The sequence below is a fragment of the Lissotriton vulgaris genome, chromosome 12, assembly GCF_964263255.1.
Source record: "Lissotriton vulgaris chromosome 12, aLisVul1.2, whole genome shotgun sequence".
In the NCBI taxonomy this organism is placed as follows: domain Eukaryota; kingdom Metazoa; phylum Chordata; class Amphibia; order Caudata; family Salamandridae; genus Lissotriton; species Lissotriton vulgaris.
The window spans coordinates 542,345,296-542,362,877 of record NC_141700.1 but is presented as its reverse complement, the minus strand read 5'-3'; the positions used below and the strand labels follow the sequence as shown (position 1 = coordinate 542,362,877).

General features: G+C 45.9%; 1 protein-coding gene across 2 annotated transcripts in view; it reads right to left on the bottom strand.

Moving 5' to 3' along the window:
* The window catches only part of ARHGEF11 (Rho guanine nucleotide exchange factor 11), a 1,046,032-nt gene that overhangs the window by 633,110 nt on the left and 395,340 nt on the right, over positions 1 to 17,582 (bottom strand). For both annotated transcript variants that reach the window (XM_086945337.1, XM_086945338.1), the window contains exons 13-14: positions 17,368 to 17,469; positions 101 to 199 (exon numbers count right to left, since the gene is read on the bottom strand). In XM_086945337.1, coding sequence (XP_086801463.1) covers positions 101 to 199; positions 17,368 to 17,469 — 201 coding nt within the window. The remainder of the gene's footprint in view (positions 1 to 100; positions 200 to 17,367; positions 17,470 to 17,582) is intronic.

Genomic DNA, 17,582 nt, shown 5'->3' with positions numbered 1-17,582 from the left:
TAGTTTTCTGGCAGACCAGGCTGGCTGACATTTTAGGTAATGGTCGGTTTCTGGGGCCAATTTAGCACAGATATCTGTATATGCAAAACATTGCTCTTACCGCACTTCTGTCCAGAAAAATGGCAGAAACCTCCTTCCCCAATGTCCGTGCATCTCTGACACTCATCTGTTGGCACACGTCCGCACATAAATAGAAGAGCTTTTGGGCATAAGAGATGGAAAAAAGAGCAGGAACATAAACGAGAAAAAGGGAGTTGAGAGTCAGAAGGGTGGAGCACAATAGAGGAAGGGAGAAAGAAGAGCAAAGTTACTGATGACATCAAACATGCACCAAACATGAATTTCTATACAAATGATGTTTGAGAGAGAACACTTGTCCAGAAGCACTAATGTTCTTACTTCATTCTTCATTGTGTTATCCACAACAATTTGCGTTTGGGTACCACCAATTAAGAAAATGGTCCACACAAAACGTTTCATTGGGAATTGAATGTAATTCTAACTTTAATTGGAGCACCCACGGATATGCATCCATAAAAAGTAACAAAGTAACTTGAAACGCACTTCCACTTGTAAAGTGTCCCCTGAACAACGACGCGGGAGAAAGATGCAGGCTCCCAAGTGTTGACATTCAACTTTCAATATTTCAAAAGGTGATAGCAGAGACATTGACAAAAATGACGGACAATTCTGGGAGTTTGAATAGTGGCCCATTCAGTGTCCCAAAAACATGTAAGGAGGCTCTTCCCCTTTAAAGAAAATGGTGGTAGGCCATCGCTGTGGAGAAAAGAACAATGAGGAAGGAGTAGAAGATGTAGGACTTCTGAGCATGCAAATCAAATATTAGATAAAGAAATGATGATAAACTATTTGTTTCTCAAAATTTGTGAGAATACAGAAACAACAAGAGAATGTAGTAAACCCACAGTGATATCACATGCTATTGTTTCAAGTCCAGAGATTATGGAGCCTGATCTTTCCTTTATAATCAATTCACAACAATTTATTTTTATCTCACACATTTTAGATTGAATATCATTCATGTTTTTATAACTTTTTGTAAGTCTGGTGTCTGCCTTCGCGAACACCCATGTAGTCCATAGGATAATAAATCCTCTCACAGCACATTGCACCTCGTGCTTTTTTATCTAGTTTATATGTACCCTAGCAAACGCTATTTTCTGCCTAGATCACGTGTATCGGAAATAAGACAATGCAGGCCTGTGCTTGTTTATAATCACCGGCTCTTATCTCCTACAACTTGTTTGGCTGTAATAAATTTTGTCTAGTCTGCTCTTGAAATAAGGACATTTTTATAGCCCACTGTTGAATATTTAGCTCTGTGTGTAGATATTTCCTTGAGGATTTACTGCGAACTTTGAAATGTGCTCATAAATAAGGAATATGCTACTTACCAGTATGCATCTGTTCTTGGCATAGAGGGCTGCAGAGTGGTACATTATGAATAGATCGCCATCTGGTGTTGGGCTCGGATGATTGCACTTTGTTTTTCTCTTGGAGAGTCTTTTGTCTCTTGGTGACTCCTCCCTTGGTTGGTAGTGCGCATGGGCATCGGCTCCATCCTTAGATTGTTTTGCCATAGTAGGGTTAGATGGAGTAGTATAGTAGAATACAGATAAGAGTGCCCATGTAAGTGTATCTAAATAAGATAATGTTGGAACAGACACAGGTTTCCGGGGAGGCTGGGAGGGCATGTACCACTCTGCAGCCCTCCATGCCAAGAACAGATGCATACTGGTAAGTAGCATATTCCGTTCGAGGCATATGGGCTGCAGATGGTACATTATGAATAGACTATACAGCAGTTCTCTCCCTAGCGGTGGTCGCCCGTGTCTGTTGCAACTGTCTGAAACAATGTTTTTAATACTGCTTGTCCCACTCTAGCTTGTTGTGTTGTGTGCATATCTACACAATAGTGTTTTGTGAAGGTGTGCGGTGTAACCCAGGTAGCCGCTTTGCATATGTCATCTAGTGGAATGTTTCCCAGAAATGCCATAGATGCTCCTAGTTTACGTGTAGAGTGAGCTCTAGGAGGAACAGTTAATGTTCTCTTTGCCTTTAAGTAGCATATTTGAATGCATTTTACAATCCATCTGGCAATGCCCGCTTTGGAGATGGGATTGCCTTTATGTGTGGGAGAAAACGCAACAAATAGCTGTTTTGTCTTTCTGAAAGTTTGTGTTCTTTCTATATAGTACAATATGGCCCTTCTAACATCCAGTGTATGTAGGGCTCTTTCAGCTACTGTTTGTGGTTTTGGAAAGAAAACCGGTAATTCCACTGACTGATTGATGTGGAATGCTGAAATAACCTTCGGTAAGAATTTTGGGTTTGTTCTAAGAACCACTTTATTTTGGTGTAGCTGCATAAATGGTTCTTGAATCGTAAAAGCCTGCAGTTCACTTACTCTTCTAAGTGACGTGATAGCTATGAGGAAGGCTACCTTCCATGTGAGGAATTGTATTTCACACCTATGCATAGGTTCAAATGGTGGCCCCATTAGTCTGGTAAGCACTATGTTGAGATTCCAGACTGGGGAAGGTGGTCTTCTTGGTGGAATGACTCTTTTGAGTCCTTCCATGAAAGCTTTAATTGCTGGTACTTTAAACAGTGACAGATGTTGCCTGTTTTGTAGGTACGCCGCTATGGCTGCGAGATGAACTCTAATAGAGGTATATGCTAGGTTACATTGCTGTAAGTGTAATAAATAGCAAATGATTTGTTTAGTGGATGCGTCCAGAGGGTTGATGTGCTTGCTGTTACAGTGTATAGCAAACCTCTTCCATTTTGCTGCATAGCATGCTCTGGTGGAAGGACGTCTTGCTTGTTTAATGATTTCCATGCATTCTGGTGGTAAATCTAAATACCCAAACTCTATGACCTCAGGAGCCAGATCGCTAGGTTCAGTTGTTTGGGATCTGGGTGCATTATTTCTCCATGGTTCTGTGTAAGATGCATGGGTAATAACCTTAGCTTTTGATGTGGTACTTGTGAGAGTTGTAGCAGCGTGGTGAACCACGGCTGTCTTGCCCACGTGGGTGCCACTAGTATCATTGTCATTGAGTGTTGCTGCAGTTTCCGAACCAGTAATGGAATTAGTGGTAGAGGAGGGAACACGTAAGCAAATCTGTTGGACCAATTTATCCACAGTGCATTGCCCTGGGACCTTTGGTGTGGGTACCTGGATGCGAATTCTTTGCATTTTGCGTTCTGATGATTGGCAAACAGATCTATCTCTGGTTGCCCCCATTTTTGGAAGAATGGCTGTAGTATTTGGTCGTGCAGCTCCCATTCGTGTACTTGTTCTGACTGTCTGCTTAGGATGTCTGCTATTTGATTTTGAACTCCTGGTAGGTGTTCCGCTAACAGGTAGATCTTTTGAGGAATGGCCCATCTCCATATGTCCTGTGCTAGTCTGGACAGTTGGAGAGAGTGTGTCCCCCCCTGTTTTTGAATATAATACATTGCAGTCATGTTGTCTGTTCTGATCAGGACTGCTTTGCCTGTTATTTGCATTTGGAAAGCTTTTAGTGCTAGAAATATTGCTAATAGTTCTAGGTAGTTGATGTGCAGTTTCTTTTGCTGCACACTCCACTTCCCCTGTACTGTGTATCTGTCCATATGCGCTCCCCATCCGGAGAGCGATGCGTCCGCTGTTATTATTACTTGTAGAATTGGCTCTAGGAACGACCGTCCCTTGGAAATGTTTTCTGTGTTCCACCACTTCAGAGAGCGATACGTCCGGTCGTTTACCAACACCAGATCTGTAATCTGACCTTGAGCCTGATTCCACTGTGTCGCTAGACACTCTTGTAGAGGGCGCATTTGTAGTCTGGCATGTGGTATTAGCAGTATGCAGGAGGACATCATGCCTAATAGTTGCATAAACACTCGTGCTGGTAGTGAGTGTTGTGGTTGAAATCTTTGTATTAACCCGACCATTGTCTGTACTCTGATTGGGTTGGGGTATGCTATTGCCTTTTCTGTGTCTACTGTAGCCCCCAGGTATTGCTGAATCTGGTTTGGTTGCAGGTGTGATTTTTTGTAGTTCACCGTGAACCCTAGGTGGTGCAGCAATTGAATTGTCTTCTGTGTGTTGTGAAGACATTCTTCCTTTGACTTGGCCTTTATTAGCCAATCGTCCAAGTATGGGAAGACATGTATTTGTTGTCTTCTTAGGTGTGCTGCCACCACAGCTAGGCATTTTGTGAAAACTCTCGGTGCTGTTGTGACACCGAACGGAAAAACTTTGAACTGATAGTGTTGTCCTTCTAACACAAACCTTAGGTATTTTCTGTGGGCTTTGTGAATTGGGATATGAAAGTAAGCGTCTTTTAGATCCAGTGTAGAAAGAAAGTCCCCTTTCTTCAGTAAAGGGAGTACTTGTTGGAGCGGGACCATGTGGAAGTGCTCCGAATTTATGTAAGCATTGAGAGGTCTGAGGTCTAATATTGGTCTTAGGGACCCGTCCTTTTTGGGGATCAGGAAGTATAGAGAGTATACTCCTGTTCCTTGTTGATCTTTTGGGACCTTCTCTATTGCATGCTTTTGTAGAAGTGCTAGCACTTCTTCTCTTAACAATGTCAGATGATCTTGACTCATTGGACGCTGTTTGGGGGGGGATGTTTGGTGGGGTAGCTGTGAGTTCTAGGCAATAACCATGTTGGATAATTTGTCTCACCCACTTGTCTGACGTGATGTTTTCCCAGACAGGTAGGAACTGTGATAGACGTCCCCCGACCGGTGTTATGTGGTCTGGGGGGAGTTCTATGAAGTCACTGTTTTGGTGTTGAGGCGTTGCGGTTGTTATTATTTCCGCGGCCTCTTCCCTTATTGTTGTTACCTCTGTAACTGCCTCTTGAATTACCTCTGGGTGATGTTGGTGTGAAAGATGTGGATTGCTGATTCGTTCCTGTGTTCTTTGAGCCCCCTCTATAGGTGGATCTACGAAAGGAACCTCTGTGTGTTGGCTGTTGCAATGCTCCCATTGACTTAGCCGTTTCCGTATCTTTCTTCATTTTTTCTAATGTCTCGTCTGTGCTTGAACCAAACAATGTCTTCTGATCAAATGGTTTGTTCAGTAGGGCTGTTTGTACTTCTTGCTTGAATCCTGAGATTCTAAGCCATGCGTGCCTTCTTAGCATGACACTAGTGTTAATCGACCTTGCTGCAGTGTCTGCTGCGTCTAATGCACACTTAATGGAAGTATTGGTTATTATTTTACCTTCCTGTATTAATTGGTCTGCCTTCTTCTGATGTTCTTTTGGGAGATGTGTGAGAAGTTTTTCTAACTCATCGTAATGTGCCCTGTCGTAACGTGCGAGTAGTGCTTGTGTATTGGCTATACGCCAGCTATTCGCTGCCTGTGATGCTACTCTTTTGCCTGATGCATCTATTAACTTCAACTCTTTATCTGGTGGAGGAGCCTCTCCTGTAGATAATGAGTTTGCTCTTTTACGAGCGTTTGAGACCACCAGCGAGTCTAGAGGTACATGCCCTCTAATAAATATTGGGTCCTTTGGAGCCGCTTTGTATTTTTTATCGATTCTTGGGTTTAACACCCTGGCTCTCACTGGGTTTTCGAATATTTCCTCTGTGTGAGTAAGAAGACCCTTCAATATAGGAAGAGTACCTGATGTTCTCTGTGCGTTAGGTAGAGTCTCTAACAAGAAATCCTCTATTTGAGGTTCTGTATGCATATCTAGTTTATGATATTTTGCTGCCCTATTAATGAGCTAAACAAAACCTGTGTTATCATCAGGTGGTGAAGGCTTTGAGGGATATAGCTCTGGGTCGTTGTCCTCATCTGACCCTACATCATAATTTTCCCATGGATCCTCCTCATCTGGGATAGTTTCGTCATCCCCTTGAGGTTCTCCCTCCCCTAGATCACTGTCTACATCTGACTGAGGTGTAGCTGGTCTTGGTGTGGAAGGTGTAGGAATATTTGGCCTATTGTGAGGAATAGGAGAAGAGGGTGTTACTCTAGGACGAGGAGAAGCAGGAGGAGTTATATTCGTCCCCATTGTTCTCTTTTTTGAAGGATGAGGTTTATCTTCTGACTGTTCACTGTTTCTCTTCTTCGTGACCACTTTCCCAGTTTGTGGATCAATAAACAAGATCTTTTGTTTGGGATCTGTCTGTTGCTCCTGAATCGGTACCGAGGGTCCTGGTTCCGAGAGGTGCTTTTGTTTTCGATCGTCAGATCTTGTTGTTTGACACCGAATGTCTGCTCGATTCCGACTTTCTTGGTATCGAGTGTCTCTTGGGCGATAAGTCATATTTATGTTTCGACATGGAATGTTTCGATACCGAGCTCTCCTTTGTATGTAGCCTCGGTGCCGAAGTCGATGTCGCCCTTTTCTCGGATCCGACATGGTGGGAGTCCGAGTGTTTCGGTTTCAGTTTCGGTTTCGTTGCCGGGCCCGAGGGCGGGGCGTCGGAAACTTTTTTCAGCGGTTTGACCGGGCCCGAGGGCGGGGTCGTTACCGCACGGGGTCGGTTTTTCGGTAAGGGGACGTCGTCACTCACGGTTTGTTGCTCGATGAGTTCTTCAACCTCCGACTGGTCCCCTTCCGACCCCGACTGGTCCTCTTCTTCCTCGATTTGTTCGTCTCCGAACAGCTCCGGGATCGCTTCCGCCTGCATTCTGGAAACCTCGTGTCTTCGAGCTCGACGATTTCTAATCGTTAGCTTGGAGGAGAATGCTGCGCAGGCTTCGCAGTCCCTGGATTCGTGTTCAGGCGATAGACAGAGGTTGCACACCTCGTGTAGGTCCTTGTGTGGGAACTTAGCACCACACGTTGGACATTTTTTGAATGGAGTCCTTTCCATGGACTCCTGGCTTGACTGCGTCGAGAAAGGCCTCCTGTTCTTCGACGTAGATCCAAGTTTTTCTCTTCTATTTTGAATTTGTAACGCGTCGGAATGGAAATGAACGCGTTCGAATAACAATACCGTCGAATTGCAAAGGGAATACGCGCCGAAAATCACTTTCTTCTGAAGTTGATCTGGAGCGTCTCGATCTTCATCCGAACCCGATGGCGGAAAAAAACAATCTAAGGATGGAGCCGATGCCCATGCGCACTACCAACCAAGGGAGGAGTCACCAAGAGACAAAAGACTCTCCAAGAGAAAAACAAAGTGCAATCATCCGAGCCCAACACCATTTGGCGATCTATTCATAATGTACCATCTGCAGCCCATATGCCTCGAACATATGCTTTTAGCATTGTTTGCCTATTTATGAAATTGTGAATTATGTGAATCTTTATGGTTTGTGTATGCTGAATAAAGAAAAATTGAATCGAATTGTTAAGAAAAATGATGATGCAGAGGAAAAAGCTGGACAAGTTTATACGAGGGCTACTTCAACATGGCACAGTGATGTTAATTGTGAAATAGTGAGTGGGCTTCACAAATCACACACTTGTTTTTAAACTTTGCAGAATTCTCAATTGATCTGTGCTTAATTTAGGCAGGTCATTGCAGGTGCTGGGCATCAGAATTTGTTTTGTGGATCAAGCCTTATTGTCAGGCCTTGGTCCAAACTTTAAAGCGTGGAAGAGAAAGGCAGAAAGGTTAGAAGAAAGGAGTAAATAAAAGATGGGAAAACTGAAGCAAGGAGAAAGGAGGGATGAAACAAAACCTGAAGAGTGAGATAAAGAGATTGGAAATCTAGGCTAGTGAAAAAAGAGGTATGAGGTGCAACTGAGACTAGGCAGCCTTTGTATTTGGCAACCCTGGTATTTGAAAGTTCCATCAGAGAACTCCTAAGAAATAACTTTGGGCTGGTGTGCTTTTTTCTTTTTACAAGTATTGCAGTCAAATTCTGTGGGTGTTGCTAGTTACAATTTTTTAACTGACCCCCAATGGCCTAAAAGTACCGCTGTAGATCGAGTGAAGGAGTTCTGACATCTTTGAACCTTCATGGAGAGGTCACGGTTGGGCAGGCTGTACAGAAGGCACCGGAAGAGGCCGACAGGGCCACTTACAGGAGGGTACGAGCTCTCTAGTCCGGAGCTGGGAAAAGCTTGGGTCGTTCGGCCAAGAGGATCCCGCAAGGTTATGGAGGCCGTTCGGCTGGGATGCTTTATTCTGGCAGGGCAGAGTCACGTCGACAAGTGTCGGTCATCACTGCTGTGGTTCTTGTACTGGTAGACGTCGGGGACTACAGCCTCTAATTCGAAGGGAGGTTCTTGGCACTTGGGCGAAGGTTGGACGGTTTCTGGGGTTTCTTGGAGGCCTTGCAGGGTTTCTAGAAGTACAGCAGACCCAGTGGTCGAACCGGTTGCAGGTGGTGGGGGTCTTGTCGAGTATGTTGACTTGGTCATTTTCACCACACAGGGACATGCCAGCTGCACAAAATGTACTGAGGCGATCATGGCTGGTAATCTTGCACAAGGTGACCACCAGTGCAGTCTTGCCTGATGTGTACAACAATAACAATATAAGAAGCTCTGCATGATTTTCGTTGAACAGAAGTGACTCTTATTTATGAAACAGTTGAAGACTTCTGGTGAACAAGGACTAAGCTTCAGGAAGAAATAATGAAAGACACATTTTAAGCAACTTCCAGGACGGAAGGTCCTTGCTGAAGAATCTAGCAGGATCTGAAACAGTAAAGAAGCACATGCTCCTCTGAAAGTATCATTTTCGAAAGGGCAACATGGCCTATATTTTTTTCTTTTAAATGACCCTGTTGCTGCGTGAACATGCATTGTCTTTAGTGGTGGTTTAAAAGGATGATATATATATATATATATATATATATATATATATATATATATATATATATATATATCTATATATATCTTTTTTTATTTTTATAAACAATTTTATTTATTTTTAAGGACATCAAATAGTAGTATGGCACATTTAACCAACGAACCATGATATTTCATAGTACATTTGCATCGATTGTACATGAGTGAGCACACCAGTAGTGAAGTAGTGTGGCTCACTGGTTAGAGGCGGCAGACCCGAGAGCAGAGGACGGCCCGGGACCAGGGTTCGATTCCCGGTGCGGCAGGTTTCTGGACCAGGGTCAGCGGACGATAATTCTCTCGCCTCGGTGCCCACTCTGATCAGCGATCACACTCGGCAACTCTGGGCATTAGCTTGCCTCATCTTCACTAACGGCCCCACCAGACCGCCGGGGATGCCTGGTCTCACCCTGGAGATACCCATTAAGGGACCATCTCTCAGGGAAGCCAGGAAGGGTTTCGCAGCGGTCGAAGCGCCTTGGGACCCTACGGGTAAGTAGTGCGCTATATAAATGCCAATACATTTACATACATTTACATTTACCAGTTCTCCACCACAGTGCATAACAGAATAATTGTATGCACAGGTAGATCCCAGTTCTAATCAGACTAACGGATTCGTCCAATTGCCCCAGATCTTTTTATGCTTGGTTGGTCAACCCCGGCCTCAAATAGGCGTTCTTCCTGTGCAGCACACCAATAGGATGCAATATTTTTAATGGTATCTTTAAAATTACAGAACCAGTAAGGTTTTTTTGTAAAAGGATGAAATGACTAGTTTTTAAACCCCTAAGTGAAGAGGATTTTCCTCTCCCAGAGTTAAGTGCATTTTATTATATTTGGGGCAGTTTGCACTTAAGCCTTCCTAACCTTTTATCCACAAAATCTGTTCAGGCCAAATTTGGGTGCCTTTTACACTTGTAATGGATTCTAAAGGGACCGAGATTTTTGAATTCCCCTGGAGGGAACCGAGAAAATAGTCAAAAGGTAACAAAAGTTGGGTTTTTTTAACAGAAAAAAGGGAAAATATGCTGTGCAAAGAACTGTCGGTATCCTTTCTTCAGAGAATGACATCAACAAAAGATTTGCTGTACCAAGATTGTCCTCATCCCAGGTTTCAGGAACAGGTAGAGAATTTTTTTTTTTTTTAAATAAACAATTCCACCAGGGGTTGTGCAGTGTTCAAAGTGTCAGCCAATATTTCCTACTGTTGTAGTTTTTAGGTCTCGGGCCTAGCATACACTGCGCATGCAGTGTCGCGCAGCGCAGAGTCCTTTTCCTGGGGTTTTGAAAATGGACCTAGGAATTCCACGCAGCTCGTGTGTGTTATTTCCTAGGTCCACTTTCATTGGCCTTCGCGTGCGTGTGTTTTTTAAACAGAACACGCAATAGGCCATGGGCGGTCGCATAGCTCCGCCCATGGCCTATTGGTGTCTGTTACGCGCACCAGAGGCCATATAGCTTCAATTATCGCGGCCGTCAAGGCCGCGGTAATTGAAGACATATGCTCACAGTGGCGTGCGAGCACCACTCAGTTTTTGGGTTTTTTTGCAATTGGATCGCTTTCGCGATCGGTTTACCACCTAACGATTGCTAGTACAAGGTGGGGGTTAAGAATGGGTGGCAAAACTTAGTTGTCACGGGTAAATAATTATTTTAAAATGTGCATAATGCTTATAAAATTCGACATTTTAAAAATTGAAAACAAGGAGTACAGAATTTCATCTTTGCCGGCTGAGCAAAAACAAACTAGAAAGACTTGAAGTCTTTTTTTAAAATTATTTTTCTCCGCATACTTTTCGAGTGTGAATATATGTACGTTTCGAGTGTGAACATATAGAAGCCCTATATTTTTAAAGAAATAATGGGCAGTCCTGCGATCCTGTTGAGGAGGACGGAGGCACAGAATTGAGTTGGTCCCCAGCCACAATGGAGACCGAGCCGCTGCTCCCGCCAACCGTGGAGCGCAGCTGGTGCGCCAACCCGGACTTCGAGGCGCCTGAGCGGGATGCTAAAGGTAGGACGTGCTCCTACTCCTCGTCGGGCTGCTCGATGACCTGCGTGCTGGAGCCAGGTAATGTTCTGTGCGGGTGAGGTGCACATGGGTAAGGAGTTTATAGCGCCTAGTTGTGCCCAGGTTTGTCATGGCGCTTAATGAGAGCACTCGGGATCCCACCCTAACGAGCTTGATATGGTGCCTTCCCGAGGTCTGAAGCTGTTGCACCATGTGAGTAGTTTCTCCGGTATAGATCTTTCTTTCAATCCTGCTATTTGCATTTTTACTTTCCAAATGTCTTCCAGTTTAAGGCACACTCTCCTAATATGCTGTAACTTTAATTTCTCTGCTGCGCCTCCTCTGCCGGCCTCTGGGCAGAGGACTTGCTCTGTCCTCGAGGAAGTATTCACCCAAACACATCCTCATTGGTGCTTTACTCCCGCCCTGTGAGCTTTACCACGCCGCTTTACTTTCACACGAGGAGGACGAGCCCCAAAAAAATCAACAGAGAGCCGAGCCAATGGCCTGGCTCTAAAATCCTGTGAACGAGCCGAGCCTTGAAAAATATATGGTTCTGTAACCCATGCACACATTATGTCAAATGTGATGGCCTCTTTTTTTGTTTAAGTGTATTGATGTGACGTGGTCCATGCTTAATTTGAGCGGGTGGTTGCTGATGGGGGGCACACCCTCATTTTGTGGACCGGCACTTATTTTTCCTCATCTCACATTTATGGCGAGCAAGAGAGGAGGAAAACGTACAAAAGGAGAACGATGGGGGAAGATAAATGCGGAAAAACATCAAAAGGGAGACCGGGAAGAGTGAGATAAAGGGGCAGGGAGTAATGATAGTGGAGTAAAGAGGCACTGAAAACAAACGCATCCTTACTTTTCGGCGGGTGGACATTTAATCAGCTGGCTACGGGCTTCTGAGCGGTGATTAGTGCTGCGCTCAATCTCTTTACAAATTAAGCACTAATAGCGTTTTCGCATCAAGATATATCCCTCGCTGCATTGAAGGTATTAATTACAAAAGTAATAGTTTTTCAAAAATCCTACCCGCCTTCTGCAGAAATGCCAATAGTGAACTAAAATGTTGGTCTGGTGGCTTAGTGGACTAATGCACCCCCTTGTGTTCGATCCTATGGTCAGGGCTTCGAATCCTGGCGGGTCCACTCAGCCTTTCATCCTTCTGAAACAACCCATCTCCTAGAATCCCACGGTTTGGTTAGGCTGATAAACGCGCTTGATCCAAAATGTTCTGGTTTTACTCTGTGGGATCCCGCCACTACATAGGCGTTGGATTCCCTCTGCCTGCTTACATGAAGGGCTTGTCTTTAAATCTTGGTGCATGCGATTACTGTGGGTGCAGATAGAAGGCACATGTAAGCTCGGCTCGTATGGGCTCGAGTCTCCAAGAGTATCCTGGGCAGAGCCAGCTCCAAGCATCTGGCTTGAGTTGTGACGGGCTCAAGAACTGACAGAACTGACAGGGAGCTACAACTTGTGAAGAGTGTTTTTGCGCGTGGCAAAAAGTTATTGAACTGCCTGTCATTTCTATCAGAAGGATTGAGCATGGTGGTACACAGGGCCCAAGTGAGAGCAGAGTGAGTGAGAGCAGAGTGAGTGAGAGCAGAGTGAGTGAGAGCAGAGTGAGTGAGAGCAGAGTGAGTGAGAGCAGAGTGAGTGAGAGCAGTGTGAGAGTGACAGCAGTGTGAGAGTGACAGCAGTGTGAGAGTGACAGCAGTGTGAGAGTGACAGCAGTGTGAGAGTGACAGCAGTGTGAGAGAGACAGCAGGGGGAGAGACAGCAGGGGGAGAGACAGCAGGGGGAGAGACAGCAGGGGGAGAGACAGCAGGGGGGGAGGCAGCAGGGGGAGAGACAGCAGGGGGAGAGACAGCAGGGGGAGAGACAGCAGGGGGAGAGACAGCAGGGGGAGAGACAGCAGGGGGAGAGACAGCAGGGGGAGAGACAGCAGGGGGAGAGACAGCAGGGGGAGAGACAGCAGGGGGAGAGACAGCAGGGGGAGAGACAGCAGGGGGAGAGACAGCAGGGGGAGAGACAGCAGGGGGAGAGACAGCAGGGGGAGAGACAGCAGGGAGAGAGACAGCAGGGGAGAGACAGCAGGGGAGAGACAGCAGGGGGAGAGACAGCAGGGGGAGAGACAGCAGGGGGAGAGACAGCAGGGGGAGAGACAGCAGGGGGAGAGACAGCAGGGGGAGAGACAGCAGGGGGAGAGACAGCAGGGGGAGAGACAGCAGGGGGAGAGACAGCAGGGGGAGAGACAGCAGGGGGAGAGACAGCAGGGGGTGAGACAGCAGGGGGGAGAGTGACAGCAGGGGGGAGAGTGACAGCAGGGGGGAGAGTGACAGCAGGGGGGAGAGTGACAGCAGGGGGGAGAGTGACAGCAGGGGGAGAGTGACAGCAGGGGGAGAGTGACAGCAGGGGGGAGAGGGACAGCAGGGGGAGAGTGACAGCAGGGGCAGAGTGACAGCAGGGGGAGAGTGACAGCAGGGGGAGAGGGACAGCAGGGTGAGAGTGACAGCAGGGTGAGAGTGACAGCAGGGTGAGAGTGACAGCAGGGTGAGAGTGACAGCAGGGTGAGAGTGACAGCAGGGTGAGAGTGACAGCAGAGTGAGAGTGACAGCAGAGTGAGAGTGACAGCAGAGTGAGAGTGACAGCAGAGTGAGAGTGACAGCAGAGTGAGAGTGACAGCAGAGTGAGAGAGAAAGCAGAGTGAGAGAGAAAGCAGAGTGAGAGAGAAAGCAGAGTGAGAGAGACAGCAGTGTGAGAGAGACTCAGCAGTGTGAGAGAGACTCAGCAGTGTGAGAGAGACTCAGCAGTGTGAGAGAGACTCAGCAGTGTGAGAGAGACTCAGCAGTGTGAGAGAGACTCAGCAGTGTGAGAGAGACTCAGCAGTGTGAGAGAGACTCAGCAGTGTGAGAGACTAAGCAGTGTGAGAGAGACTAAGCAGTGTGAGAGAGACTCAGCAGTGTGAGTGTTCCAGAGAGAGCAGGGTATAATTGTGCGCTTACACGGTGCACTGACACACAGGAGCTAAAACAAAGAACAGCTGAGCACGTGTCTAGGGAGCTTCATGGAGGCAGCCGGCCCTCTGTGAGGGGAGCAGCAAGAAGGGGACACCCCAACCAATCACTCACAACTACTCACAACCTACTGTACAATTACAACACAGGCTAAAGGGCAGAGCTAGGTCTTTTCGCATTACGTAAGGTTAGCAGTGTGTGAGTGTGTAGGGTGAGCAGTGTGTGAGTGTGCAGGGTGAGCAGTGTGTGAGTGTGCAGGGTGAGCAGTGTGTGAGTGTGCAGGGCGACTAGTGTGTTAGCGTGCAGGGCGAGCCGTGTGTTAGCGTGCAGGGCGAGCAGTGTGTGAGCGTGCAGGGCGAGCAGTGTGTGAGCGTGCAGGGCGAGCAGTGTGTGAGCATGCAGGGTGATCAGTGTGCGCGTATGCAGGGTTAACAGTGTGTGAGCGTGTAGGGTGAACATTGTGTGAGTGTGCAGGGTGAGCAGTGTGTGAGTGTGCAGGGTGAGCAGTGTGTGAGTGTGCAGGGTGAGCAGTGTGTGAGTGTGCAGGGTGAGCAGTGTGTGAGTGTGCAGGGTGAGCAGTATGTGTGTGTGTAGGGTATGCAGTGTGTGTGTAGGGTGTGCAGGGTGAACATTGTGTGAGTGTGCAGGGTGAACATTGTGTGAGTGTGCAGGGTGAACATTGTGTGATTGTGCAGGGTGAACATTGTGTGAGTGTGCAGGGTGAACATTGTGTGAGTGTGCAGGGTGAGCATTGTGTGAGTGTGCAGGGTGAGCATTGTGTGAGTGTGCAGGGTGAGCAATGTGTGAGTGTGCAGGGTGAGCAGTGTGTGAGTGTGAGCAGTGTGTGTGTGTGTAGGGTGAGCAGTGTGTGAGTGTGCAGGGTACGAAAACTCGAACTAAGTCCAACGCACACACAACACCACACACATAAGACCACACACACACCACCACACACACACTCACCACCACACACTCACCACCACACACTCACCACCACACATGCAACCACACACACACACACACAACCACACACACACACACAACCACACACACACACACAACCACACACACACACAACCACACCGTCAGTGCACGCTTTCACCGGGCACAAACACCACCAGCCGTCAGTGCTCGCTTTCACCGGGTACAAACACCACCAGCAGTCAGTGCAGGCTTCCACCAGGCACACACCACCAGCCAGCAGTGCACGCTTCCACCAGGTACATACACCACCAGCCATCAGTGCACAATTTCTACAGGCACACACACCACCAGCCATCAGTGCACACATCAATTGTTAACGCATCCACAATTAACTATTGTAGCAATCGCAGTATGGTGCACTTTACTTTTAAACATATTCATCTAAAGCGCAGCATGCCACCATTGCTACAATTCCAATCCAACCCACATAATTCCACTACAGACCACAGGCATACACTCCATAACACATGGCGAAAAGACATTGCCATTTACAATGCCATTAGCTCTAACTCAAATAAATCCGAGACCTATTGCATTTCCAATGCATGTTACATACTTGCAGTGTGTGGGAGTAAAAAGTAAGAAACCCATGGGTGAACACAGAAAGCTGGGGGCTTAAACCGGGGGCTGCCATCTGTTGCTAGTAGCAGAGGTTGCAGGGGGTGGGGGTCGCAATACAAAGAAAGCAGGCCTATGAAGCTTCTCCTTCGAGCACTGGCCCATCCTGGGGAGGCGGTTTGACACCTCTGCCTAGGATGAACATTGTTTCTGGTCCCAGAGAGGACAGAGGCGCTCTACCCAGGGGTCCAGAAACATGTTTACCATGGTTTGTGCAGTGCTCTAAGTGTCAGTCAATATTTTCTACTTTTGCAGTTTTTACATACTTGCAGTGTGTGGAAGTGAAAGGTGAGAAACTCATGGGTGAACACAGAAAGCTGTACATTTCTAAGAAGTGGACAACACTCTGAATTCAGCAAAGGCTAATTGGTGTCCACAGCTCAGAGTTTTACCAAATGAACTACTCGGTGAAATAAAAAACTAATGAAGGTAAGTAGGAATAACAAAAACAAGTGAAAATGTTTTCATTTGTATTTTTAGACACAATGTGGTCTACAGAATTAAATCTTTTAAGTCCATCAGAATGTTCTGGGACCAGAGAGTCATAGTGCTTGCAGGTTGTCTAAAACATGTAATATCCAGGAGTCATTAACCACACCACAGCTTAGGATTTTTTATTATGTACTCAGCATGCATCAATTCAAAAGGTGTGTGTGTGGGGGGGGGGAGGAGGGGGGCGCAGACACTAGGATTAACATAGTTCAACTTCCATCCAGACCTCAGAGCCCATGTTTAGTGTGGCCGAAGAATTAGGCCATCTTGATAATGCCCAAAATAGATAGGCTAAGCCTTGGAAACCTTTACCTCACTGGTTGGGTCCCCAGGGTTCAATCCTACCCACAAGCTTGAGTCAGGCATACATGTAGCCTCCCTAGTATCCACTTCAGAACCCTTCCGGACCTGTGGAAGATCAGACAAGGACTGAATATGCTATTTGAGACCTGAGAAGAGCCTAGAAGACTGTACTTGCTCTCCTTCTTTTACCCAAGACAAATAAGTCAACTAAGTGTCATAACGATTACCTTCTGTTAAAGCTATACAGACACAACAATCTACAAGAGGCATTTTCTTGTACCCACCTAGCCGAGCACTGGCAACTGAATCTGGACTGGACTATGTTGTGGCCTCTGCCTGATGCCCAGTGAATCTCAAAGTGCTTCCACTGAGGCCCTGAGGGGCTTTAGAAGTGTCCTCCTGTGGTGCATTGGGACCTAAAGGACTAAAAGCCAAAGGTAAAATCTTTTACCAGGACAAACCTTTAAATTCTGCCTAGGTCGTGTTCTACAGCAACCACCGACTATCATTGGCACTTTCTTCTTCTTGGGGCTATTTCTACAAATTTTTACAGATTAGTATCTTTAGTTTCCTGTATTGGATTTTTGACATTTTTGATGTGATTTTATTTATTACATTTTGCTTTAGGCTTTTACTTTGTTTTGAAATTTATATTGGGTTTGCGTTTTAACTTTAATGTTTTAGTGCTACATAAATACTTTACACATTGCCTCTAAGTTAAGCTTGTCTGCTCTGTGCCAAAGCTAACAAGGGGTTGAACTCAAGCTAATTTAGTGACTTTAAGAATTCACCCTGACAAAGATTACGGCTATTACCTAAGGTGGGTACCTACACCCCTAAACTAAGACCGCAATTTCATATGATTGATATGTATGTTTGATCCAAGAGAAGTGGTTGAGGGACAAGAAGTAGAGAATAGAGCGAAATGCATGAAGTATGGAGCTAACTCTAGAAAAACAAAAAAGAGAGGAAAGTCAGAAGTATAATCTCTGTACAGAATGAATAAATATGGCAATTTTTCACTTCACATACTCAAAATATAGATTAACATGCTCGATTTCTTCCTAGTTGCACAAATAACTCCCGTCACCCAACATTATCATGCATACTCTAAACAAGTAATGCAACAATACTGCCTTACCAAGGGATTGGGATCAGCCTGAGAGAAAATATATCGCAGGAAAACTCCTAAGTAAGCAGGGCGGGATTTCAGCTTTTCCAAGTCCTGGAACAACTCATCACACTAGAAAAAAACAAAAAGTCACACAATAAATTACATGAAAAAAATCTAAAGTTTGTTTAAAAACCAATTTGAGACTGAATCAGTAAATACAGCTAATAAACTGAACAATACAC